Genomic DNA, 26,968 nt, shown 5'->3' with positions numbered 1-26,968 from the left:
TCTGGAAGTTTACTGCTTCCTATTCCTGGTTTTATTGACAGTATCTAAATAAACAGATGTCATGACGTTCTTCAGCTTGTTTCCCTCTGGTGTGTATAGAGGGAACTTAGACAACTGACCTGAAAGAACTTACATATGTAGAAACAGTCACAATGAATCCCACTTATATATGTTTATAAAATAATATAATATCTATGTAAAATAAATCTCTTTCATTGCTACAAACATTGCTCCTTTAAATATTTCCTATTTTCTTATTCACTAGCCTATTTCTCAACTGAAAGATAAATTAAAATAGTTTGATTAGTGTAATGCTGAATTTTAACAAATTTTAAACAAAAAGCAGATTTTTTTAGTTTTTTTTCAGACATTCAATTTCTTTCTAAAGTATATGGCATTTTAAAAGGGAGGGGAAAAAGAAGAGAGAATCTTCAAGTATATAATATTTGGGTTGTTAATTATGTTGCTTCTAGTCTCTAATTGCATTCATTTTCTTTCTCTTTGAATGCTTTTTGTCATTTAATTAGCTAGTATTCAATAGACTGAAAAAAGGGGAAAGAACGTTTCTGTAATAAAAATAAAATATTTTGATTTAGTTTAGCAAAATTTTATTGACAGAAAAAGCATCTCATAAAAGTTTGCTGCTGAATGCACAGAAATAAAATGTAGACATCTGTGGGAATTTATAGCTATGCAGTCATCTGTGTGTGCAGTGAATCAGAGAACAGTTGTTTTTAGATTTTGCAATATGCCTTTCTTTGATTTGCTTCAAATACTCTTGCCTAGATTTTGGATATCGTCAAGACAAGTGTTCGTGCTGTCCTCCAGCATGTCTGGAAGGCTCCAGACGTTGAAAATCTACACCTGTACCGTCTCTTTAACCGTGTATTTAATCGTTTACTTTGGAGCCACGGTCAAGGTCTGTGGAACTGTTTCTGTAATTCAGGGTAAGCCCATTTACTTATTATCTTAATCTTCTTAATAACTTCACAACCAATGCAGGCATACTTCGTTGCTCATTTTCGTTCAAGAAAATGTTTTAATACATTGAACTCACTTTAAAACAATGTAAAGATATAGCGTAATTAGAAATCTAATAATCTAGACCAACTGTTTCAGACATTAAGATTTTTACAAATATAATAATCTAAGGAAATAATCTAATTTTCAAAATTGCTGAGCTTTTGTTCATTCTTTTATTTGGATAATCCATGATTTTTAGGCCAGGCCACTGTGGGGAGCGTGGATTTACTCTCTAAATGTCTTTGCTGTCCCAAGATTTGCAAGAGAAGAATTCAATCACAGGTGCAACTATCTCTTGCCAAAAACAATCTCTGTTCTGTCACATACATATAATGGGTCAAAGTTTTAGTGCTTGATTATGTTTGCTGGTTCACACGCAAGTATGTGTAGAATAGGAAATGTGCACACTGAGGTAAGCAGATATGTTTGGATTTCAAATAAAAAAATTCTAGAGGAGGAAGAGCAGTCAGGCCATATTTTAAGAGTTCGATATCCTATACTTCAAAATCTACATTCCTGAAATTAATGGCATTCGTGTGAGGATTGCTTTATATCTGTGGTCTGATCCTCCAAACTTCTTAATAAAATGAAAATGTGCAAGTATGAGATACACTGCATACAGAAATACATTTTCTCTATAAGTATATAATGTTGAAAAAAAAGGGATTTCTGTAGATTATGTAAGATGTTTTAAGTGGTATACTGAAAATGAACAACAAATGTAGTATGCTAATAGATACTGTGTGTACAAAAGAATCAGCACAACATATTCTTCTCTTACAGTTATTTGTTGTATGTAGAGAACACATGTACTGCACTTGTTAATTATTTCCTAACAATTGAAGAATATGCTAACAAGAATGAGGGATCTAAGAGAATCCAAAAGGTCATCAGTTTTGTTGTTGTCATACAATTATCTTCTCATTGCTGAAGGTTTGTTGTGTGAGCTGTTATCTTTTTTTTTTTTTTTTTTTTACAGTCTTAAGACTTGTTATAAGTAGCTGTTGGGAATTTAGGACACTCAAGAAGTTAACACAGAAGCCTTTTCTTTCTCTTGTTTTTCCAACCTAAAAGACTTCTTTTGCATAATCTTCAACAGCTAAAGAGTCCCTTCTTAATGGCAGTAGAGGTGTGCAAATTTTTGAGTCAAAACTCAATTTTTGCTGTCAGTAAAATATTATGATTGTTCCCTTTCAGTAATTCAGTGTTATTTTGAATCTTTTAGTATGCCCCTTTGCAAATCTTCTAATATGCATGAAAAATATTTTATGATTTTTTTTCCTTATAACTAATTCCTAATACTTAGAACTTTGTTTTGCTCCTTTTCACCAGATGTCACATGGTAGAGGAAATAATAAACACAGCTAGATTAATTTTCTTGCATTGGTAAATGTAAAAATTTCATGGTCAGGAAGCCATATTGAGAAAGGTACATTAAGAAAAGCAGTTCTTCAAAGAGTGTAATGATTCTGCTTATTAAATAAACAACTTTGCCTTGAAAACCATGTTTCTTAATTCATTATATGGATAAGAATTCATGAGAGAAATACTAATGTCACTTGAAAATTACATGTGTAGTAGAAAATGTGTAGGACTGAATGGTTTCAGCTTGCACACATCATTTAGACTGTGAATCCAGGCTGAAAAGTCAGGTATACGTAGTTTGTTTTACTCATTAATATTCATAATTGCATCCTAATACAGTGCAATTAAAAAATAATAATCTCATTAGGCTGAAGTAGGCATGCTGTCTCTTTGATTTGTACTAAAATTCATTGTTTTAAGAACAAGCATCTTACCTTAGGGATGTGAAGTCTACTACTGATCTCAGTGGGACAAGGCTAAATCATCCTGAATGCCACATTGATCCACAGAAATAGATGCAGCAAATTTTCCTCACGCTCTGAAGTGCTTATTTAATAACCAAGTTAAAAAAAACATCAAACTTAGAAAGCCATCTGTGGTACTGGGAGATATTTTGATGAAAAAGTGGCCTCAATAGCGACCACATCACCTTTAGAGTATACTTAATGGTCTGTAATCCAATCACATTTTTGCATGGAGCATAACAAACACAAGTATTAATGTATGTACAAAAGCTGTCATCTTCTGCGATAAAGCATATATGTTTATTATTTTTGTTATTATTTTTGAAAGACAAATGTCTTTCTTAAGAAAACAAAAGCAGGATGGTCTGCATTTAAAAAAGGAAGCTTCTGTACATACACCTCATCAGTTGAACTTAATTGCAGCAGACCACCTCCATGTGGCCAGATGGGATAAGTAGTATTTTAATGACTAATAAACTTTCTTATTTGGACAAGAAAGCAGAACATATGCTAATGTTCTTTTAGTGTTTATTTCATAGTATAATGAACTTAAAGTATTATTATGCCATGTAGAGATTTAGAAATAACATATTGCTTTTATTAATTTCACAACAGATCTGCATTCAGCTGGTAGCCTAAGCAATAGCAATTTTTCTTATTCCTGCCATAAGACATCATCTACAATTACTGACAGTGAATCTTTATGTGCTAAACCTAAGTAATAGCCCTACAAATGCTTGAGGAACATACTAAATGAAAAATAGATTTGGGAGATTTCACGTATGAAAATTACCTTTTTAATGTAAGATTTGGACTCTCAGCATCTGAATTATTTGTTAAATAGTATAGAACTTTTCTGTAAACAGATAAGTTAACACACTTTCTCTTGTTCCCCTACTGTTAAATCTGCTATAAAGGAATAAAGCTCTCAGATAACAGAAAACATGAAGTCATATCTGTTTCCCTAACAGGAACTCTTGGGAAACCATATTCAGTAAAAGCACAGAGGTGGTGACTCCTGAGCAGCTTCAGTGTTGCCAGCGAATAGTACAGCTTTGTAAGCACTGCCTGCTAGTGGTGTACAAATATTCATCAGACTCGAGAGGATCCCTGACTGGAATTAGTCCTAGCTGGGATGATACGAGGTATGTATTTCAGTATTCTCTTCCTAAACTATAATGATCAAAGATAACACTGGGACAGATTTAATATTATGCCACTACTGCCTCACTTCCTTTTAAACCTAGTTCACTAAATATTAAAATAAAAACAAAACAAAACAAAAGGCCAAAAACAAAAAAAAAAATCCAGTTCCATTGATCTTGATTTTTCCATCATTCTAAGCTCTCTAGCTCACTCATGAATTGCTTCAAAAAAAGTTAGGTATTTAGATTTTGTATGAAACTACACTTATTAAAGTCTGGGTTGCCTACTGCTCAAGTAGTTGCAGCAAGGCTTTCTGCAAAGTGAACTGAAAATTTCATTTCTTCCCCTTCTCAGATCCCTCAAAGTCACTGATTCCAGATTTGCATTCCTAGAGGTATCCTAACATGTATGATACTTCTGGCTTGACATCCGCAGTGGGATGCTATAGGGGCTCAGCTCCAGCCAAGGGTCAGGTAAGTGCCACCTGATTTACTGTATTGCATAGTTTGGCAAAGTTGATATCCAAAGCCTACAGATTTCAAGTTTTATTATTTCATCTCGCAGAACATAAATATATTTTCAAACCTTGCAAAACAGCATCATTAAAAAAAGTAAAAAAATCCGTAAAAAAAATATAAAATAAAACAAAACAAAACCCTCTTTGGCACTTACCCGATTCTCCATTGGCTGGTTTAGTTTTCCAACTGGATACAATAAGGATCATATTGTCAGTATGGGGATCACTGAAAATACTTCCAATGTGGGATTCAATGATCTGTAATTTAACAACCTTAGATGGAAAATTAAACATAAGTTTCAAATTACTTAGGTTCCAAATTCTATCCATAATGGCAATTTGAATTATTATGTATAGAATCTTAAAACAACAAAAAACCTCACTTTGTTTATAGGAAACATTACAAACACTATGTTGTAGAAGGGCTTTATGAGTTAAATATCATGTGAAAAGCAAATGTTTGATGTATTTTCTGTTAAATGTATTTTATGACTTAATTGTGTACTTGGTACGTCTAAGGCCAGTTATTCAATACACTAAACTCATTTGTTATTGTCGTATAAATCTAGACACGATCTAACAATTCAAAACCAACTAAAAACTAAATTTGTTTGGTCACGGCAAAAGTAGAAGTATCTTAGCCACAAAACAAATCATATTCAATACTAACATCTACTGAGCTGCAGCCGGAGTATGGTAAAATAATTTGGTTTAGTTCAGAGTAGAAAATGTTCAGGCTTGAAGTTTTTATTGCTTTTACTGTTAATACCGCAGAAAATTTTTCATCGTAACCAATCACGAACTATTCAAACTGATCGGATTACTCTGATGTACTGCATCTAACAGTCTTGCAGTTGGAAAGACATGGGATGGATGACCCAAGAGAACTTTTTTCATCTCAGGTTTCCTTGACACTGGATGAAAGTTTTGAATAAATTTTTGCAAGCTAGAGGAATCTAGGATCTTTTAAAGCAATATGCTAGTTAGCTGTAATATTCTATGTCTGTGAAATGGAAGATACGTATGGGAACAAATGCTCTTGCCCATTATGCCCCACAACATGTAAAGCAATGAACTATTATTTCTAGAAACACAGTACTATTTCACTGTTCATCTAAGTTTCTGTTTTTAAATTATGTAAGAAGCTGTACTACCGCTAATAATTTTTTATTAATAGTTAAATTTTGAAGGTGCAAGAGATCAGAGCTTAATTTAATAATGTACATCAAGTTCATTGTTACAAGATTCTAAAAAATCTAACTTGAAGAACTTTCTTTGTCTTATTTTTTCTGACCAGAAAGCTATTTTTTGTTTTGTGTTGATGACCAAAGCTTTCCAAGTTAGCAAATACTCCTTTATTTCATAAAATCTACTTCTACATTGAGAAAAAAGGTGTAATGAAAACAGGAAGGATTCTTCTTTCCATTTTTACATTTGTATTCATTTTTACATTTCCATCACAGCTTCTAACTCTATATCCACTCTGTGTGATGAACAGAATGAATAAGAGTACTAATGCAAATGGGCATTAATGCCTTTTTTTCCTCACAAAATTAAGTGTAAAGAAAATAAGAATACTCAAAAGCTATACCAAATCCTCCTCAGATAATAGCTAGGAAATAAACTGCATATAGTGCCAGATGTTTTAGATTTTGATAAAATCACAGATGTTAAAATATTTAAGAAATGTGACGAATACTAACTATTGCTAGATCCTTACAGCTTGCTAAGTGGCATTATGACATGCTTTCTGACAGGCATTAGAGCTGTTCTCTGTATCAACGAGAAAACATAGAACTTAGTCTGGTGTGGTAGTGAGCTGTGAAACACATCACCAGCCCACACCAAATCAGTCTAGAAATCAGTTGGGTTTTTTTTTTCTGCAAATTGAAAATAAGATTTTGATAATAATGTAATTCATAAGATCAATCCTTTAACTTATTCATCATTAATCATCAGTATGATTCAGTAGAATGATGCAATGATTTTTAAGAAATAATTTATATAATGTTGTGTTAATCCATCCTAACACTGACATAATTCATTACCAAACTCTGATTTAGTGTGGATGTTGTTTCTTCAGTTACTGTGCTCATCTAATTATTTCTGCAGCTATTAGTAAATGATAAAATCAAACAGATTTAAGAATGAGTATTAGACATGATAAATCATTTTTATAGCATTATATAAAATACAAACAATTTAGCAGTATGAATTTAAAAGGGTATAGTCACTCATGTGTCTTACAATGTTGTAGCATCACTGTTCCTTACTTTATAGAATTGTGATGATAGCATGCCAATTTTTAGGGAAGGAGAGATGGAAATCAAAGCTGAGAAATTGTTATTTTTTTTCTTTTTTCCATAGTAAACCTTTTTCAAAACTAGAAAATTAATAATCTATTTAACATGAACTGTAGTTTTTACCCAGTTTACTATTGAACAAGTAGTACTATAATAACAGAAACAATGAGTGAAATGTTAAATTTGGATGGCAGTGTTGCAGGATGCCATTGTTTTTATTTACCTTTTTGCTTTAAACGTAAAGAACTGGCAAAATGTTTTATTTTCATTGGTAAATTGTCCCTGATCTAAGGATCTGTTTCATGAGTTACTTATTGCCTAGTGCTCCTTTCGTTTTATAAATAGTGCTTACTGTATGTGTTTTCCTGGTTGTTACGATTGTAAATTAAGCAAATGAACAACTAATTGTTTCAGTCTTGAATGGGAGTTTTACCTCTAAATTCTGCCATATTTTTTCATATCATTTCTAGGTGTTTATTGCCAGGACCATCACAGTTCATCCTGAAATCATCCTCGTCCAACCTCAGCTGCAGTCCATCTGGAATGCCTCCTCGCCCTAACATTTTGTTCACACGCAGATACAGTCACTTGTGAAGGGAAAGAAAAGTTACTTTTCATTGTAAATAATGGCACTCCTTTTTTTTTTTTCAAATTAGATTTGTGATGGAGCTAAATACAGCACTGTTACATATAATATACTGTATTACGATAGCATTTAGCTTAAAACTTACTGTAAAAGCAAAGCTTTTCTGAAAGCATCATAAACCTTGTTAAGTTTTTTACACACATGCGAATGTGTAGATCTTGCTAGGTTTATAAGTAATTCCTTCCTACTAGAAATGTTATTTTTGCTGCAGAATATATAAGATGGAGTTGATATCCTATTATGGTGTTATATTATTTTCTACGTACAATACTTTTGAGTTGAATATTATTTATTGTAAAGTTATACTATTTATTGTTTCAGATGTAAGACAAGATCCTTTAAAAAGACAGAAGAATAAAGAAACTGTAGTCGAACAATAAAACTAATTATTATTAAAAATAACCTTACCATTTCTTGGACATGTTTAAAATAATCCCCAAAACTCTGTAAGCCAAATGTTTCTCCTCTGAAATTACAGGCTCTGCTTAAAGCTGTTACTATGCCATGTTCTTTAAGAAAAGCATCTTTTACAAAAAGCGAAAAATTTCTGTATGCAAACAGTAAGAATACCAGCTCGGGCATTCTGTTTCTAATTGGATTTTTGTAATAATACAGAAGCCGATATTTGTTATCAGGCTTTCATTCATATTAACTGTGGCCTGTGCCTTTGGGAGCAAGCAGCTACCTACAACTTGTACAAGCATGCATAGTGTGTATTTTTTCTGTTTTACTGCACAAGTGGTAAAGCAGACATTTTTAGGAAATACTGCAGCTATAATATATTGTTTCAATCTTATATTAATTGGTTTGCTGTAGTTTTTAGCATACAATCCAATACATACTGCAGAATGTATTGTTTATCTAGACAGTATTTTCTAGACTTGTGACACCTTTACATGTTGGAAATATAATTCATTAGAAAGCTCTCATTCAGATTCGGGTTCCTGGGCCTGGCTGAAGGGCACTGAAAGAAACTGAACCAGAGCATGGATGTAGAATTAACAGGGCATGTAACCTGGAAGCATCATTCAAGTTTTCTATGTAGACCCATTCATCTCATGCAGCATTGTGCCATATAAGCCTTATTCATTATATAAGTAATTATTTAAAATGAGTTAATCTAGATTTAAAAATGAATTAAGTTTTTTAACTAAGTAAAGAACAAATAGGTATTTACCAAAGATATGTTTACTTTCCAATAATATAAACTGCAAATGTGTTTGTAAATTGCCAATGAATGTTATGTAGGTTGCTCTGAAAGTAATGCCTCCTATTTATTTCCATGGAAACTGCAACAGATACAAAGAGCACAATAAATGCTATAGATAGAGCAAATTTTCAGCTACAAAACACTTTTTTTTCAGTGTAGTCACCACCATTAGTTAATCACTTTCACTGGTGATGAACATGAGCCTGCATGTCACACTCATAGAAGGCTGCATGGCTGTGCAGAAAGTGGCTTGTCTTTCATGTTGCTGTCACCATTGCTGAAATGTGCCACTCACTGCTTTGCTCTTCTCATATCCTCTGTCTGGTGTCCATAAAGGTTCACCAAGTATCAGCAAATGTCAGTGGAAGTCAATTCAGTGACACACCTTTCCATCATCAGCACTTCCATGTCAGATGCCATTCTGTCAGACAGCAACAAAATGTAATGGGATACCTACTGGGAAGGTTCAACATCTACTGCCATCCCATCACCACCCAACTCTGATATCATGGCCAACATCATAAAATAGGAGGCATTACATTTGGAACAGCCCTCATATGTGTATACTAAAAAATAATTAATGGTGGAAGCTGTCCTCAGGAGCAAGTGTATTAGAGCTTTTTGTATATCCAGAGATTTAAGAGACTTAAGAAATTTGAGACTTAAAGTTGCCTGGAATTTAATGTTTTAAACCTAGTCATAGCATGTATGTCAGGTTGGCAATTTTGGTAAGATTTTTGATGCCTGTGGTGTTGTCCATCAGTTCTTGAACTGCAGGATACAATATAGCAAAACTATTTGTAAACAATTAACAAACCTCTGAGATAAACCAGATATATGTAGTCTAGTCTGGTAAAAAAAAATCTTTCATTTTCATGGTAATACTAGTTTAGTAATTTAGCTTATTCACAATAATTGTATATTTCTTAAGATCCATGCAGTGACTATTGATAAAGCTTACTATGGTTATCTGTAACACAATAAAAGCTGTACATTCTCTCTTCCTGGAGGAGGCTTCCACTGTATTCTGCTGTTGGTCACAATAGGAAAACCAGCTTCCAGCCAAGCTCGCCATGCTCAGACAGAGCCCTGTGACAACAGGCTCACGACTCTTTATTATTTTTTAATTTTCATTTTGTTGTTTTGTTTTAAACCTCTTTTGATCAATATTCTCAGCGGCTGCTGCTGGGACAGGTCAATTTGTACAGAGTGCTCTGATAGTGGAAAGAGAACTCCTATGGGCAGATCTAGAAAAAATAACACACTTTGTATGTACAAAATTGGGCCGGATACTTGGTTTATGTTTGATGTTAATTTGTTTCTGATAACCTTTCCTAATGCGGTACTGTGTTCCTAACAATGTAGGAATCCATACATAAAATAAGTGTCATCTCAGCTTTTCTTGCCAGCTTCTGAGAGCGAGCGTGCACAGCCCTCATGGGAGAGCAGGCTGGCTGCACCTGCAGTCCAGTCAGACGGCGCGAAGTGGGGAAGCGCTGCTCTCTTCCTCCTGCACGCGGTTCTGACCCTGGGCTCGTTTGTAGCTGCACGACAACCTCGGTAACTAAAAAAAAAGTCCCTGTGGCACGAGAGGGGCTCTCTGTGGCTCACGGCTGAGCCGCGGGCTGGGCTGCTGCCAGGTCCTGGGGAACGCTGGGCAACGAGTGGCTTCCCTAGCTAAACTCCATTAAGGACCTCATCTCCAGAAACCCTCTGACACTTATTCAAAAAACCCTTGCCTGGTATTACGCTTCCCTCGGGGCTGCCCGGCAGCAGGGGCAGCATCACCCGCCCGGCCTCGCGCTGCCCCTCCGGAGCCGCCGCGCGGCGCTGCACGAGGCAGCAGCCTGCCCGGGAAGCGAGGGGCGGCTGAGGGCGGCAGCGGGTGAGGAGCGAGTGCGGGCCGGGGGGGCGGCGGCGCGGAGCGAAGTGCGGTCGCCGTAAAAGCACCGAAAAAACACCGAAAAATAGCCTGTCCTGCTAGCTGGGTGTCCAGTCCAAGGTGAGAGCTGTGTAGGTGCGTGCTGTGAGCAGGGCACCTGGGGGATGAGCGGAGGGCATGGCGGAAGGCATGGCAGGAAGCTGCTGCTGCAGGGCTGGTACAGGTCTGTTCTGTGCTGCCGGGCACAGGAGCTTCGTTTTCTGGCAAAAGAAAGAGCGTATAAATTTGCTACTTTGGTTGGTGGTAAGAAGCTTGGGATTCCAAATATGCAATCAGAGCAGCGAAGAAAGTGTATCTTTGGAAGGATTGGTTTGGCAAAGTAACTTTCAAGAAAACACTGTTGCGTAGTAGTGCCCATTCTGTGGGCCTCGGCCTCGGGCTGGCCTTGGCCTGTAGGGTTTCGTTCTCTGTGGGAATGCCAGCTGCTAATTGCTGATTCTCTGTCCAGGAAATTAAACAAATTCACATTGTCTTTTAAATCTACATCTGAATGACTTTTCACTGGACTAGTTGCTGTAGAGTACATTCATTTTTTTAACATACAAACACAAATTTACTTTTTTTCGCTTTTCCTTGAATCTTCAAGTGGAAGGTTTGAATGACATTGACAGTTATGTAACATCCAATTTAGGTGTTTGCAAATGTGAGCGTTTGCAAGTTAGCTTTGTATGCAGTGTTAAAATGGTTAACTTGGAGCTGCTGCATTTATTCCCATTTTCAGGAGAAGATCATTTGCTGTTAAATCATGTAGCTGTTGGAAAATCTTTCACTCTGGCATTTGCTGAAAACGTTTGTAATGTGTTTTTTTTTTTCTTTTTTTTTTTTTTCTGCATGTGGTGAAATTCCCATGCATTAGTTGTTATTCCTCCTCTGTGTTCTTTGTTCTCTGTCAGCCACCTCTGTGCAATTTCCTACGTTGTTCAAATGTTTTGTTAATGCAGAAGAGTCTTTGTTGGTATGTAAATAGCTGTAGCACTTAGGACTTTCAAGGAAACCAGCAGTAATTTTACCATTTATGTGTATGGAGCAAGAGCAGATTATACTTGTGGGGGAGCAAGACATATTCTTAGTGTTGTGTATATATATATATATTTTTTTTTGTGTGTGTATGCGTCCTTGTTTCTTCTTTTAAAACAAAAGGCAGCCTTTGCTTAGCAAAGAGAACTCTTATCACTGCACTTAGAACTCCCCTTCTCTCACAATGAGTGATAGTGACCATTCTACAAAATTAAGCACTTAAAACTGATTTGTATGCCCTTTAAATGCCCTGTGAATGAGTCTATCTGTTCTTAGTGACACAGAGCAAAATGGAGCCTGCTTCTGGCTGAAATGGTGGTTGACACCGAGCTCCAGAACCTGCTTTATATTCCACATCAGCTGCACAGCGGTCGGTCACCTCTGCACCTACCGCTGTCAGGAGTTATCAGCCTCGTCACAGGGGGCGGCAGAGTGCAGGGAAGTGACCCGTGCTTGCCTTGACTGCTGCACAGTGATCAAACAACTGCTCGTGGCTGCTGGAAGGCAGTTCTGCCAAGTGCTGTTACACAGCTTGCTGCAGCAGGGTGAAGGGATGCGCAGCTCGCTTGCTGCTAAGGTCTGAATTTGAAAGCTGCGAGTTGTGGTCATGAAGTACAGTGAAGCCCAGAAGGGCTAAGAGGAGTCAGGACATCTGGTAGGAAAATTCATTATCCTGGAGCTAGTTTTGCATTGAAGGTTTTCCTTGTGCCCGTTCTTGTGGAAATGATTTGCTCTGTTGCAGCAGAACAAAAGATTGCTTCGTTAAATGCTATCTGAATTTTCACTGATGGAATGGTGTCATCTGACTATTTATGCTCCTGGTTGTTCCTGCCATAATTCCCCACAATCCACTTTGTAGAAGTTTCTCAGAAGAGAGAATACAGTCCTATTTTATTCCATGAGAAGACAAAGGGAGAAAATGTCACAGTATTGAATGTTTCTGTGTATTTCTGAGCATTTCTTAATCTGACTCAGATATCAGACACCGCCCGATTGTCATTGTGTAAGGATTTGCCATGGGAGTAATTTGCTTTGAGAAGGGAAATACAGCTGAGGATACCTGTGTGGACTCAGCAGTCTGGTACGAGACTGGACAGAGGTGAAAATGCTATATGTGTTTTCATGAGGATGCACCTGCAGCATCTGCACCACCGAAGCCACTGCTGAGTGCTGAATGTTCTCAGCTTTCACTGAGGTCACTTCCCTGTGGCTCTGTCATTGCTCACTGTGCTGGGGACTTGCTGTGTGCCACAGACAACTGTGGGCTTTGTTGGTACAAGATTGTGTTTGGTAAAATAACCAATATTTAATAGCCTTTTCAAATGCAGTAAATCAAGCAACTAGGCATTGCTAATGAGAAGCAGGATGGATTATGCAGAGATCTGTACTTTCTCTGGAACCTGAATTAGTAGGTGACATGCAGCGTGATGTATTTTTAGTAACAAATGCCCTGGGTAAATGGCTAGCAATCTCAAATGTATGTCAGGTGGGAAAGAGCTGCAGCAGCTGCAGCTACCCTTTCCCTTTCAGGCCCATTAGGTGATTGCTGGCTTTCTACTAAGCAGGATAATTGGGAATTACAACCTCTGCTTGCAGGGTTTGTGCTGCTAATAGGAGTAATCCCTTCTTTTACACAATCATATAGGACTCCAGCCATCTGATTTCTTTTATTCTAATTCAGAGAATGAATAAAGTACCTGCATCGAGATGACACAGAACTAGAAAATAAGCTACAGGGCAGTTTAAGTACAGTCACATCATTGTCGATTGCTTCGGTGTTCAGTATGTTATGCCACCAGAGGCAACAGAGAAAGCTTATCAGCGTTGTGAAAAATAAGTTCTTCTGACACTTAAAATAATTTCTACAAGTGTTGGTGAGCTAGGCCTGACAGCCTTTTCCAGTAGTTAATTTACTTAACTTGTGGGAAGATCTGTCAGAATGCCCAGCATGAATTCCTGTAGCTGTGCGGTTGGGTTGTACTCAGGGTGCACTGAAGTTCATTGTATTGCACACCAGGCACGGGCTTTGTGTATGTCTTGAGTTTTGTATGCAGTTATATTGGAGGATGTGTTCCTCGCCTGTCACTGCATCCCCTGGTTTTGTTTTGAAATGTGTGACATAAACCAGAGACAGCTCTCTTCCTTCCTTCAGCCTTTTGGCATACCGAGAAATGGAATGCTTTGCTCCACCGATATGCCACTGAGTCTGACAGTGCTGGTCACAATTGCTGAATAATGGAAACATGGATTGTAATAGAATTTGGGGGGGAAAGTGGTGTACAGTGCAGCAGTTTCATACTCACATGTTTCCAAGATGTTGGTATCTCTCTTGCTCACATTATTAAAGCTTTCAGAGTAGTGTGGCTGTTCAGTGTGATAGGGGAAGGCACTGCTAACACTCAGTGTTCCTTCTGAAGTGGAAAATTTAGCAGTTATTCCTCCCTACTTTCCCCTTCTCCCCTCCAGCCCGCCCCCCAATCAGGTTAAGGAAACAGTAAGTACTGTACATATTACAGCTTCCAAACCCTAACAAATCTGGACTCGAAGCAAAGGTTTAATAGCTATATCAATTAACAGCTAATGTGAATCAGTGTTCAAACCATCCCAGTATGTGTTCTAATCTGCATTTGAATACAAATGTTCCTATACGAAATGCGTTTGAATTGTCCAAACACTATCCAATTAATGTACTTTGTAACATCCCTGGATGTTATATATGCATGGGAATCTTCATTCAAGTACACAAATACATGTATTATTAGTGGTAATAGAAAACCTATTTAGGATTAGAAAGCTGAAGTAATTGGATGGTTACTCTTCCTTTAGAAGCACCCAAATTTCGAAGAAGCTTGGCTCTCAATCAAGCTTTTGGAACGATGGGGTCTATTTCACAGTAATTTTCTTCTCCTGTACAGATTGCAACAACACGATGGGGATAGCTTTACTGGCTATTACAGTCAAGTCAAGTAGATAAAATTGCTATATGCTTTTGTTTTAGTTGGCTGCCGTATAACCTGTTCTCACATTGTAGGAGGACAATTGTATATCTTCTTTTGTATCAACAACGATAACATCCAGTAATGCTAATATGCATATTGTCATGTCAGCATTTTCATTATTTGGGAATTTGTATCTCACTTGGATTGCAGTTTAGCTTGCAGAGCCTCTGCAGGAAATATAACACCATACTGTAATTATTTAATCAACAATAAATTGTACTTTCCTGTGTTGTGCCAATGTGCCTTGTTTTTTTAAAGAAAATATATCATTTGGAAGCAACTTTTCTTTCATTGCACATCTGCTGGTGAACCATCACTCTTCAGAGTAGCCCCGTAATTGGTCTCTTGCAATGCTCCCTTTGTGCATCCATACCTCTACAAAATTTACTATCAAGTTCTGTTATTCTGCAGAGAGAAATGGTTTCACAGGTTGGTTGTGCCTGTTGTAGGCAAGTGAGAGCTAAGAATATTTCTAGCTCTGGGAAGTGTGTGTGGGAATCTGAAAGTGACTGAGCCATATGACGAAGCAGATATACTGCAGAGACACTGCAGATCGTGTGCTGTCGTGCTTAATATGCAGCGTTCCGTGGCATCGCAGCTCCTCAGCAGACTTTGGTAATGTCACCAGTTGCAGTGAAGTCAGTAATCAGCATTTACAATAGTGAAGGTGTTGATAACAGGGTCTGCAGCAAGCAGAATTTTCAGCTGCAGGGTGTTCTCTCCTGTGTTGTCCTTGTGTTAATGTCAAGAGAAGGTGTTCATGCATTTTTTCCCGTTTTGCCTTGCTGATGGTTCAGCCTGCTCATTTTTATCTTTTGAGGAAAACTAACACTAGTTATTTTTGAAGCTGAATAAGTGATTCTTATTGAGGAAGGTGAGGGCAGCGGCCTAAGGGCCGGGCACTGACGCTCCCAGCTGCTGTCTGCTGAGAGGATAGTTGTTTCTCTGATGCAGTTTCTAGAGAGCAAATGTGTCTGTTACCCGAGTGCTTCCAGCACTACCCAGAGAGCACTACAGGCAGTGTAGCATTTGTGCCCTTGAGGTTCCATCCTGTTTCCTTAGAGCCAGCCTGGCCCAGGTCTGTGTTGTTTTCAGTGAGGAAGGTAACACTGTGCCTGGCAATGCGGCAGCTCACCCACTGAACAGATGTCTAGCCAAAAGTACTGTCATTTAAAACAGAAAAATCTATGGGTATCTTAATGGAAACAGAGCTACTTTTTCTCTCTTTTTTTTTCTTTTTTCTTTTTCTCCAGCCACAATCATATGTACTTTTTTTTTTGTTTTGTTGTTGTTATAGTGATTAAACTTATGAAACATACAACAGCAGCACTCCAGCCAGAACCTAAGCAGAACCAGGGACAGACCCAGGGACTGCCTGGTGGGCCCTTAAGCATGCAGTCTCTGTTGTCAGTCTGGAGATATTTTTCACTTGCAAGAAGTCCCTGCCTGTGGCCCCTGGAGCTGGGTTCATTTGTGCTTCAGTTCTGTGACTGCGAGTAATCTTACAAACAGCACTTCTCCATTATGACAAGTGAGGTGTAGCTCAGCCTGCAGGACATGCTTGTTCAAAACACGGCCAAATAATCGTAAATCAGCATAAAGGACTGAGGTTTTCTGCCACAGCAATCAAGGAATTATTTCAGCACTACTGATGATGATTTTTCTGAATTATTATAATTATTAGAACAGTTTTCTGCAAAACTGCTGGGGAAGGGAGGGAGATTTTTCACAGCTGAACATTTTCTTGTTGCCAAAGTTGAGTGAGTGCATGGTCTGTGAATAATTGCCCCTGCCTTTTTGTGCTGCAAATTATTAGTTAGTGGGATTTTTAATTTTTTTCTGAATTCCTGTGGACGTTCTTTTTAATCAAGTAGTGCAAACTGCCCTACCCCTGTGTAACTAGGGAATGGCTCTTAAGCTAACAGTAGTTTTCTTTTCTACAAATTAACATCAAGTATCTGCTTTTCTATCTTACGCTTTTAGCAGGTGGAATACAAGAGATGGCACTATTCCTGCAATCAGATACTGTCAGGCTGTATTTCAAGAAGCATTTGCCTATGGGAAATATGAGATGCAGGCACACCCAACATCCAGCAGGTCTGTGGTCTGGCAGTCCCTTCCTACAGGGGCACACGGGGGCACAGGAGCCCTGTTGCAGGTCTGTCCCTGTGTGCCTTTACAGGACCCCAGTGGCCTTGTGAACTACGGTTTGAGCAGTGGCAGAGGATGGTGGGAGTATCAGCATTAGTCTGGGAGGGTGCAAGGTGATGCTTACTGGAAAAACCATGGGCTCTACATGGCTATAACGTTTCTCAGGCTGAGTGGTTGCTGATGTGGGGCATCCTTTCTTCATGCGATAGACAATGCTTTTCAGGATCAAGTCTCTAACTGTCACATACAACAAATTCAGCTCATTGATGACATCCTAGAATTTACTTATTTTTATGGGATTTGGTTTACCTACGTTTTTTGAATTGCATGGCATCACATGAAAATTCAATTTTTGAGTATCTCTTAATAAGACAACATAAAATATCGGTGTTACTGAGGAGTCTGAAATGTCACTGATGTGGGAAATGTTTGTATGAATGGGATTAGCTCGCATATGTAATTCATGTAACTCTGGGATCTGGGAAACCTGCAGTTGTTTGGAAGAGAAAGTGGTGGATTGTCAGATGTATAGAATAGCCAAGTATTCTAATTACTGGGGTAGTTAAGGAAGAAAAACCCATACTCTCCCCCAGAGGAATTCTCTAGTTTAAACTGATAATTGCAATTAAGAACTTCAAGTAAAGGAATTATATAATGTCTCTCCATTTTGCTATTCAAAGCTTTAACTTTTTCTCAGAATTGAAAGAGGAAAATGAATCTCAAAAGGGCTTAATTAACTACTAAACTTGGGTGTTTATCAACTATAAATATTATTTGATTTCCTTAGCAATAGGAAATATATAAACGTAGAGATTTAAAAGATCAAAGTCAAAATAATTAAGAAAACAATGACTGACTATTTAATTATTTATATTCTTATGTTTTTGTTTGCTTGTTTGTTTGTTTGTTTTTAAGCTTGGCATTTCAGGATTCCCCCTCCCAGTGCTTATTTGGGTTATTAGGATTTGGTATTTAACCTTGCATTTATTGGGTAATCTCTAAATTAAAAGGCTAAATAATGGATGTGACCTCTAAAAAGACTTAGTGGGAAAAAGTTGCTCTCTGATCCATCAGGTCTGGAAGCAGGGAGTTTCTGCCTTCAGTTCATGTTTGGACTCAACTGTAACTGAAATAGCTTAAGTTCAGGTGTGGCTCAGGTCAGTAGCTGTGCCTGCAGCTTGTCCTGGCAGACCCAGCGGGATGCACAGACCTTGGCTTGCACAGGTACAGCCTACTTTGCCCTTCCCTGGTTCTCCTGCTGCTCTGCTTCCCTCCATCTCATGGAGACTTGTGCAGGGCTAGGGCTGCTGCACAGCACGGTGCAGGGGCTCACTGAGGGGATCACAGAACAACTGATGATGTAGAAAGTTGAAAATAACCTTGCAATTTCTGGGGACTGGTTTCCAGAGGGGTACAGCGGTGGTGGAGTGCTGTCATCTTTCAAGTGTGGGGCAGGACGACCTGGTGTAATTGTGAACTGTTCTCTTTTCTGCAAGTGGGAGACCTAAACCTGTAGCAAGTTTTTGAATGATCCAGCTCTTACATGCAGTGCAGTTTTGGAACGTGCTTGCTTGGTTTGTGGTTGATTCTGCAGATGATAAGTCTGTATCTGAGGGTAGCCAAAAGCCACAAATGTTTGATCTGCAAATAGCAGGAATTGTTTAGAGTAGCACTCATGTTCTGCCCGACTCCTGGCTGGGCACAAGCCTAGTCCAGCTGCTGGCAGGCAGCATTCAAGTGAGAACAGTTACAACCTGATAGGAGATTGCAGGAGTACCCAGAGAGAGCACAGTGAAGCTGCATAGCAAACTCTCAGCTGTGACCCTCAAGGTTCATCCTTGCTGTAACCTGTTCCCATATGTCTCTTTGGTTTTTGCCCTGATGTCCTCTGTCTGAAAGCAGTGAGCTTACACTAGAGCTGAGTCAAGTGTTTCCCCTCTGTTTTGCCATCCAAGATGTTCTACAGCTGCGTCCTTGCGGACAGACAGATGCTGCAGAGGATGACTGAGACAGCTGAGAGATTGGGAGCTGCAACAGGCGGGTGGTCCTACAATGCAGCACTGTGGAGATAATTGGTTTGGGGCCAGACTTAACCTTCATGTTAGATGTGCTTGTTACAGACTTATTTAAAACTGGAATTGTCAGTAATTTATTTTGTTACTTTTATTGAAAGCATATAGTATTTTATATACAGAGGAGTTAGATCTCTGTTTCCTTTTTTTCTTCCTTTTTTTTTTTTTTTTTTTGGTGGTGTGATAATTCCTTCTGTCCTGAATTTAGTATTCTGGTGCTCTTGGTATCTATTGTACAGTCTGTTTCCATTATTAAAATTTATCTTATATTGTTTTTTCCTGAAATATGCTATTTATCTATTTATTCTTATTATTTATGTTGTTAAGGTACATATAGCAACTAAATCTTTGCTGGTGAGGTGTGGTGCTGGTAATAAGTTTCTCAGTTTATGTTCACACCATTCTGAACTTTGGTAGAATTGTTTGAAGTATGACCCCATTACTCTCTCTTCTCTATATATGATTGTTAGTTTAAATTTCCCTCACTGGGATAAGTGCTTTAAGTAAAACATCTGGTTCGGCGTGTATAGTAGGAACACTAATCCAATGGTACAATCATGGTATTATGATTACTTGGTTCTGTTGCATGGGTGCAGAAATTTAGCTCTAATAGTTCCATCATAATTATTTAGGGAAGACATTCATAAGTTCTCATTTGATTTGACTCTCTAATTTCATGGATTTTCCTTTGTTTTAGAGATCATACAGATACATCTGTATCACCAGGTAGATGGCTGCCTGAAAGATACTTTTTGTGTGCTTATGCAACATGTATTCTTCTTCCTTATTTGTTGCTCTCGGAAGAAGGACTAAGCTTTCAAACTGTTGTGGCTGAAGTTAGAGCCAAAAACATACGGACACATCTCCATTAAAAGAGAAAGGATTTAAAGCTGCTGAGCATTTTGAAATTGTCAATGACACCCAAGAGAAGTACAAGTATTCTTCTACGTTAATGAGAAATGTCTCATCTGGCTTTGCATTTTGGTCTGAATACTTTATTTTAGGTGCTTATTTTTACAAAATTGTCCAATGTTGATTAGACTTTCCCACAAACATAAATGGAGGGAAGTATTTGCCCTCCTTTAGTACTTTTAAGCCCATGTGTACCCTGAGGATTAATGTCTTTAATTTAGATTTCTTGCCCCAAATGAGAAATAGCCCGAAGGTTATTTGGCCCCACTCACCTACCACATGGAGTTGGTTATAAACATTATTGCTGCAGCTCTGTGCAGCCCAGGTGGAAAGGACAGGGATTATTATTAAACATTTTATAGCACAACAGATGCACATGCAAACAGCCTAACAGAAAGGAGACAAAAGAGGACAGCAGTGGAGGAAAGCAAGGATGTAGTGATATCCCTGGTGAGGCAGAATTTAATCCAGGTGCTTTGGGAGAGTAGAAAGGCCCAGTGAGAGCAAGATGCAGGATATGCTACAAGGTGATGTCCTGTTTATTCTGTTGCTGCACTTAAATAGCTGTGTTTACACTGAAATGTACAGCAGATGCTTTACTATTTACTGGTCTTTGTTGTTCTTGCTTTGACCTCAAGATTAGTGAAGTACAACTGCTGTTCCCTAGTGGGAAAAAAAATAAATAAATGCTATTTATCATAATCTTTTTTCTAAAATTACATACCCCTCTCAGCATACCTATTTTTTTATTGAAATTTTTGTGCATTTAAATATGATATTGATTAATTTGATGATGAATGTTAATATATAAATTATAAATAATAAATATTATATAAATAATAAAAAATCCTAATAAATATAGGATGTGCTTGATGATGGAACTGAGCCAAAACCAGTGTATTTGTGTGTGTGTGTGTGTGTGTGTGTGTGTGTTTTCACCCTTCTCTTACCTGCGATAGTGATTTAAAAAACCCCTAGCCTTTTAAAGTATTTAAAATCAGAGGCTAAGTGCTATTCATAAGATCAGTTTCAGTAGTAGTGTTGAAAAAATATTTTTTAAGTGCTGGAATTGCTGCACAGAGGAATTGGTGTCAGTACTGCCTGTTCGCCAAAAGAGAGCAACATCGGCCTGTGGTTCGTGCTGCCGGCACAGAGCCATTTTAACTTGTAAGCAGGAACGCATTGTCCTCTGCCTCAGAGTCTGTATTTTACCTTTCTCTGAACGTGATGGATGTGGTGCAATTATTAGTTGGGTTTATGGCTATTGATGGCTTATGCTTTATGGATCATACTTTTATCTTTCAGCTGTTTATGTATAATATATTTCCTCATTCATTATGATTTCATTTAGTGTAGATGTTTATATGTTTGCTGAAGTATTGCTGCCGTTTTTCCTGTTCTAAACTTTTTTCAGCAACAGACTTTGCACTCATCAATTTTCTTTAGCTGAAACCATTAAAATATACCGAATGTCCACAGTTTTATTAAACACTTTGGAATGATATCAGCTATATTTTTGATTGATTTGAAAAAATGATCTCAAAAACTTAGATATATTTTTTGTTTGTTTATTTTAGTATTAATGATCTTCAACATCCTGAGCATGTAGACTGTTCCATTATAGGTTTAGTTTCATTCTACTGAATACTCCTCTTAGCCCCAAGGCTAATAAATACACTCAGATTTCTCAGGCTAATAAATACACTCAGATTTCTCAGGATGTTTTGGTTGTTTTTGTTTGTTTGTTTGTTTTTGTTTTTCTTTAGCTAGATGTATTGCAGTGCCTGAAATCTCATTGCTGAAGTACTATATTGAGCATTAGTTACTACCTGTGAATTTTTGAAACAAAGAAGTGTCCCTTGAAATACAACAGATTTATAATGCACAAGGTTGATTTCAGACAAGAAATTTTTGATGTACAGTGTCCCAAACCTATTTAATTTCTCTTATCATGCATGTGGAATGTTTTGAATGTGGAATTATCTTGCAAGTGGGCTGTTTTCATGGTTTTCAGCTATTACTCTGCCCTGCCGTCCTCAGATGGTGTCTTGTCACTCATTTCAGTGTGGGAGCTCCTTCTACCTGTGCTGGCTGGGACAAGGACAGCTCTTGCTGCACTGGGCACAGGGAGAGGGCAAAGGGACAAAAACTGTCCTGTGCCAGGCTGAGAAGGAGGGTTTTCTCCCTCCTTGTGTAAACAGGGCACAGGATAAATGGATCTGACTCCTTTCTCCTGTGTAGTCTGGAGTTTGGAATAAAGCAAGTTGGGATAATAGTTCTTTGCTACTCTTCTACCAAGCAGTACAAATGAAGTGCTGTAAACTTTCCAGTCATTTCCAACATCCCAATAACAGACATTTCTCCAGGGCAGTGGGACCAACTGAATGCAACAGCTCTGCTTGCAAGGACTCCATGAGCCAGGGCCCTCGGGCTGTGCCCTGCCGAAGGTCCCACGCATGTCCTGGTGGTGTCCAGGGCTCTCAGCACTCAGTGCCCTCGGGCAAGGCCCCGGCTTCTGAAAGGCTCTTGAAAAGATCCCGCAGTCTGAACGGCTGCACTGGGATTTGCTTCAGGGAAATATCAGCTGAATGGCAACTTCCAGTGCAGGGGAGGATGGAGCATGCATTTGTTCTGTGACCCTTTGCTGGCTGGGGACAGCTGGGGAGTGCAAAGCAGAGGGAATAGGGAACTAGACAGGTGCTGTCATGTTTATTTGGGAATGTGGATGGTTCATAGCAACAGAAATGAAACGCAAAGTGTGTGTAAAATGGGAGTGAGTTTGAATCTAAATGTGACCAGAGGCAGTGTAAATAGCAGTGTGTTTGTAATAGGGATAAAACATACTTCAGTGCTGCAGGCAGGAAGTTCTGGTGTGGGGGTTACTGGGAGGGAAATAATTTCCTTCCGTAGCCTGGACTTTCCACGTGTGTGCCTCTGTTTACTCCTATTTAAAATAAATACTTAATTTCTGAGTTCAGTATTCTGTGACAGTTCCCTGTGAAGAACAAAAGGCCAGCTCTGTCAGATGCTTGTTGTGGGAGTGAGAGCAGGTTTGGGCTCTGGAGGGCTAAGCAAAGATAGAGCAAGTAGATTCTGCTGTGCCTGAGGCTTTGAGCCTGTGTTTGTTTGTTGTGGTGTGTCTGTAGGAAAAAGCAGCTCTTCATCTGAGACCTCCGTGCTCAGAGAGTGACCCTGAGTGTGCCATGTGGGTGCTGCCCCTGAAGGGCTGCCTGCACAGCTCCCTGCCAGCTGTGGGTAAGCATCCAGCCCAGGTCTCCTTTCCTAGCAGAGCTGGCTGCTTCAGCTGCCCAAAGTCTACATGTAGGGCCCGAATGGAGACAGGATGTATATAAGACAAGATGTGTATATATTTAGCAATCAACTGGCATGCTTGTGGACAAATTTTACTCAAGATCTTTCAATCCAGAATTCTGAAAGAATCGATTGTTAAATATAAATGTGTTTCTCACACTGCTAGCCAAGATCTCATCCCTTTTCCAAACATTTTCAGGTGAAAGAAGTATCTAAGATAGCATTCTGAGGCTGCCTAAACTTTCATGATTTAGAATGTGGTTGTTTCACATCTGAGGTGGAAATAGAGCATGTCTGAAACTGCTGCTTCAAAGGTGTGAGCTCTTGTATAAGAATGTTGGCTGGTACTCAGCAGAGTGGGGGATGCTCATTCTGTCCAAATGTGAGGTGCTCTGTGTAGCTAGAAAGTTTAATTCAGGAAGACAGCTGCAGGACCTTGTCTATTGCTTCTCTCTGTAGATCAAACTCACTTACCTAATATCGGCACTCAGTGTGTAGCAAGAGTTTCCCTCTTTCTATGGAGGTTTATTATGCATTATACAAACCGGGGAGGAGTCTGCACAGGAAGCATCCAAATAAGAGAACCCATGGATTTTTTGCTTTATGGTTTTGTACATAATTCTTGACCAAAAGAAAGTGATTTACTTGTTTTTGGTTTTCTTTTTCTTCTTGTGTGGAAAATGTTGAATTGTTGAGCTACATTGTTCTTTTGGCTCATTCTCTGTGTACAGTCATGAGTGGTATTTTAACTATTAAGTCGTGTGAATTTTTCAGTGTGAATTAAACAGATCTCAGTGTGAATGCCAGTTGTATATGCACAGGTTAAATAGGATTTACATTTCCAGACCAAGTTTGTACAATACCTGTGAATGAAAGGTGCCTATCTTTTACAAATATTGGTCAGTGTAAACTGCAGTGCTGTTATGGAGCCCTTCTCTGGCTGAGATCTGTATTTTTCACAACTGCTGCTGCTCTATTGCCTTATTTGTTCTCTTACAGAAATCTTCCACTCCTGGTGCTCTGATTTGCAGGATTGCAGTGAAACTACCAGCCCTATACAAAGAATTTTGCGAAGTTCTGGCCAAATGAGTTAGGGTGGCTGTTAGGCTCTCAGAGTCTGAAAGCAGGGGAACCTGAAGCATGGGGGTTACTGTGCATGCAGGTGGGATTAGCTTCTGAAGTGGTACTCAACTGAGTGTGCCTACACTTTCAGCCTTATGTGCTCAGCCAGTTCCCTAACAGACCCCATAGCTACGCAGAAGTTTCTTGCTCTAGACTGCAGCCTTCAAGAGCCATGAGGCCAGTGCCCAGCTGCTCGAAACTGTGACATTGTCAACAAAGTAACTGTTGAACCTTCAACAGAGAGCACTTAAAACTCATACTGCGCTCCTGTGGAAGTCAGATTTGGGAGACAAATATATTGTATATGTTTATTTTAAAAGAAAACAAACAAACAAACAAAAAAACCCAACCAACCAACCAAACAAAAAAAAAACCCACAAAAAAAACAAACCCCAACAAATATTCTGCAATCTTCCTCCCCATATTTTGGCCACGTCGATTAGTGATCAAAACTTATAGAGATGTTCCCGAGCTTTGCAGAGTTTAGTTTGCTTCTTTCTAGTTTCCATCTATTGACAACTATTTTCTGCTCATCCACCTATGCAAAGCAGTGCCCAAAATTCTTTATGCAGTTGGTAGTGGAATTTCTGGAAGAGCTAAATTGCAGCTGCTGAGAGAGAGGAATTATTGGAATGGGAGAAAGTTCCAATTCAAGTCTTGCTGTGTGTGCTTCTGTGATTTGTTTGTATAACGCAGTGCTGTAGCTTTTACCACCTAAACAGCCCTGCATCATCTGGTCTCCTGCTGTAAGGGTGAGATGTCTAAAAGCACAGCAGGGCATGAAAATTACAGAACTTGGAGATCAGAATTGACCAATACAGAAGTTACAGTAATTGTTTAAATCTGTAGTATCCAACTGGTGGATGATGGCTTCAGACTTCTGCTTCTCATAATTATTTTAACAAAGCTGCAGCTTTTAGTCATGTCTGATGTGAATCCAGAGAGCAGCCGTTGCTCTGCAGTGCTCTCAGCGACAGGATGTGGATGCTTCTGCCTCATGACTGGCAAAACACATTTCTTCTACTGAAGGGTGAAAGGTGTAACTGTGTTGCCAAAATAAAGGGTAGGAGTAATAAAAAGATATTAGATATTTTTTTCTTGAAATTACACTGGCTTCTGTTTTACCCTGAAAGGTTTTGTAGGATTAGCAGTTATTTAAAATCTTATAAGCATATACGTGAAATATAATGTGAATTATCATATCCTATTTCACTGTGCTTGTTTACATGCTGCCAGTGTTTCCTGGGTCTGTAAATTATAGCTAAGTTACTCCAGCCCACAGATCCTGATGTTTTTGCACAATCTCTGTTGTGAACAGTAAGAGCATGTGTATTCCACTAATCCATATTCAGACACAAGTGTGCAGTCAGGGCACTAAATATAGATTGGTTTTAGGCCAAGAAAAATAAGTTGTTATTTTCTCACAAAAACACACCTTGAAGCAACTAAAATATCGCCTATTTTGTGTGTTTTTGTTTTTAAAACTGTTTTAAAGTATTTTGCAGCAGACATTCTATCCGCAGAAAACAGCAGGAGAGTTTCCTTACATAATAATCTGACAGATGTGTCATGGTATCTAATCCCTTAAACCTCCAAAGCCCTCTGATAGTGGATGTTTTAAAAGGCCAGATTGAAAAGCATGCTGCTCTTTTATTGAGTCTTTGCCTTCAGTGCCCATTCCCCATTTGATTGCTTTATTCTGCTAAAGCAGAGTACATGATAACTTGAAGTCAAGAGAAAAAACATGTATGTTAAAGAACAGAGTAAAAAATGTCATTCAAATAATTAAAGCCAAATGAGAACATCATTTCAAATCTGCATTCAGACCTGGATCTTCTCATTCAGATCTCTCTTCCGTGCTTTCTCTGAGATTCTATCAAGAAGTAAATCAATAATAATTACACACACAAAATGACCAGCAGACTTGCAACTGAGCCATCGAGATTTTCACATTCCTTAACTATGCGACCATGTAATCATATTGCTGTAACTCTTGTACTCTTTCTTCTCAGGTATTTCTGTTCCATAGTGTGCTGTATCTGTGAGTATACCAAGGGCCATTCCACATTGGTGACTCCTCTATTTTGTCCAGCTAAGCACCTGGTGTACTTTAAAAAATAACCAAGTCATCAGGGCAGTCTTTGCCTCCTAGCTCATTTTCATTTTCAGGGCGCTTAAAGCTTTAATAATCCCAATGTCACATGAAATGTTGAACATGAATTCAGATGATCAGAGTTTCAGTTAATTGTGTTAAATAAGTTCCCCTGATAGTTAGGTACTGCAACATACAGCCTTATTTCAGTGAGAAGGAGTTCTAGATATTTGAGGTTTGGATAATCAATGTCACAATATTTTAAAAATCTTATCATATCCTGTCACAAGAGAGTTGGATCTGAACTCGTATCCAAACTTAAAAGAGGAAATAAAAGCTGATTTGTTGAGGATTTTTGACATTTGCAATATTGTGTTACAGGGTAGACAAGATTCTTTCAAAAAATGTTGTTAATTTCTGTATTGATAAAATCATATCTTTCTAGTTATAATCTGTATTGCTTTTAGGAGGACAATTATTTAGGGCTAGTTCATTGAAATGTGAACTGACTTGAGATATATCACCTGATGAGGTTATCAAAGAGTTGTGAAATGACACTCTGAGGCTGAGAAACTAATCATCTCTTCTTTGATGATACAAAACACTCTTTCTTCTTCATGACTGCAGCAACTGACCTTGACTTTATACATGGTCAGTTTCTACCTTTTTTGAAGC

General features: G+C 38.4%; 1 protein-coding gene across 4 annotated transcripts in view; it reads left to right on the top strand.

The window, feature by feature from the left end:
• Nucleotides 1-26,968, top strand: part of TTLL7 (tubulin tyrosine ligase like 7) — a 197,969-nt gene that overhangs the window by 41,236 nt on the left and 129,765 nt on the right. The window contains exons 19-22 of one of the 4 annotated variants that reach the window (XR_010622468.1): nucleotides 787-947; nucleotides 3,824-3,997; nucleotides 4,353-4,392; nucleotides 7,289-9,082. Coding sequence is in view for 1 of the 4 variants with exons in the window: in XM_065740900.1 (XP_065596972.1) it covers nucleotides 787-947; nucleotides 3,824-3,997; nucleotides 4,353-4,392; nucleotides 7,289-7,378 (465 nt within the window). In the remaining 3 variants the exon portion in view is untranslated. Of the gene's footprint in view, nucleotides 1-786; nucleotides 948-3,823; nucleotides 3,998-4,352; nucleotides 4,472-7,288; nucleotides 9,088-26,968 lie in introns of those variants that run through there. The other 3 variants (XR_010622470.1, XM_065740900.1, XR_010622469.1) reach the window with 3 other exon arrangements.

This window comes from Cyrtonyx montezumae, unplaced genomic scaffold (genome assembly GCF_038088225.1).
Source record: "Cyrtonyx montezumae isolate F1298 unplaced genomic scaffold, pur_monq_1.0 scaffold_1, whole genome shotgun sequence".
NCBI lineage: Eukaryota > Metazoa > Chordata > Aves > Galliformes > Odontophoridae > Cyrtonyx > Cyrtonyx montezumae.
This window is presented reverse-complemented; position numbering and strand designations above follow the sequence as displayed.